Here is a 686-nt window from a genome sequence, read left to right as displayed (position 1 = left end):
CCACCCTCGTGACGGCTCCCGCCCAGCAGCCACCGACCAGAGCTCTAATACACAGTCTGACAACATTTGGAGATCCTTTGAAATGAAAAGCGCTAGAGAAACACACATTGTTATTAATTGTTCAGGAGCAAACATTTAGAAGTGAAACCCACAACTAAATACAGCAGCTTAACAATAGCATCGAGACAGAGGAGGGACATGAAACAACGGGAAGGCAATTAAAAGGGAAAAAGCAACAGTGCGAGCTTGCTACGTGTGCGGTGCGTAGAGAGGAGCCATGAACAAATCACACCCACTTCTGGGAAGCACGTCTCGGCATTGTCTCTCCTCGTGCAGCTGAGAAAGTCCTGACATCTCTGAAACGCCCCTCAAACACACCCTGGGTTACTCGGCACAGTTACACTCCGCTTATGGATCTCCCTGCCCCCTAAGCCCTGCCCCCGCCCCCTCCCCGACCAGAGACCAGCATCTTACCGTGCCGCGACCACAGGTGACTTCTTCCCGGGATCTAACGTGGACCCGGCTGGTTCCTCCCCCAGTGATCGTGTATCCTTATTCAGTTGCTGTAGTCGGGAACTTAGCTCACTGATCACAGTTGGCTTGTCATCATCAGCCCCATGGATTGGCCTGCTCTCCATGGGGTCCCCCCATAGCTTGGACCTTCTCTGAAAGAGGTAGCGTGGCCG

General features: G+C 53.2%; 1 protein-coding gene across 1 annotated transcript in view; it reads right to left on the bottom strand.

Moving 5' to 3' along the window:
- Positions 1–470: 470 nt before the first annotated feature.
- The window catches only part of SHANK3 (SH3 and multiple ankyrin repeat domains 3), a gene marked incomplete at its 5' end in the record, with an annotated part of 12,988 nt that continues 12,772 nt past the window's right edge, over positions 471–686 (bottom strand). Inside the window, 1 exon segment of the mRNA XM_009703163.1 lies at positions 471–686. This exon segment is cut by the window's right edge and continues 13 nt beyond it. Within this exon segment, the coding sequence (XP_009701465.1) occupies positions 471–686 (216 nt within the window).

This window comes from Cariama cristata, unplaced genomic scaffold, assembly GCF_000690535.1.
Source record: "Cariama cristata isolate BGI_N322 unplaced genomic scaffold, ASM69053v1 scaffold33276, whole genome shotgun sequence".
Taxonomy (NCBI): domain Eukaryota; kingdom Metazoa; phylum Chordata; class Aves; order Cariamiformes; family Cariamidae; genus Cariama; species Cariama cristata.
The sequence above is the reverse complement of the archived record's forward strand: the minus strand, read 5'-3'. Positions and strand labels throughout refer to the sequence as shown.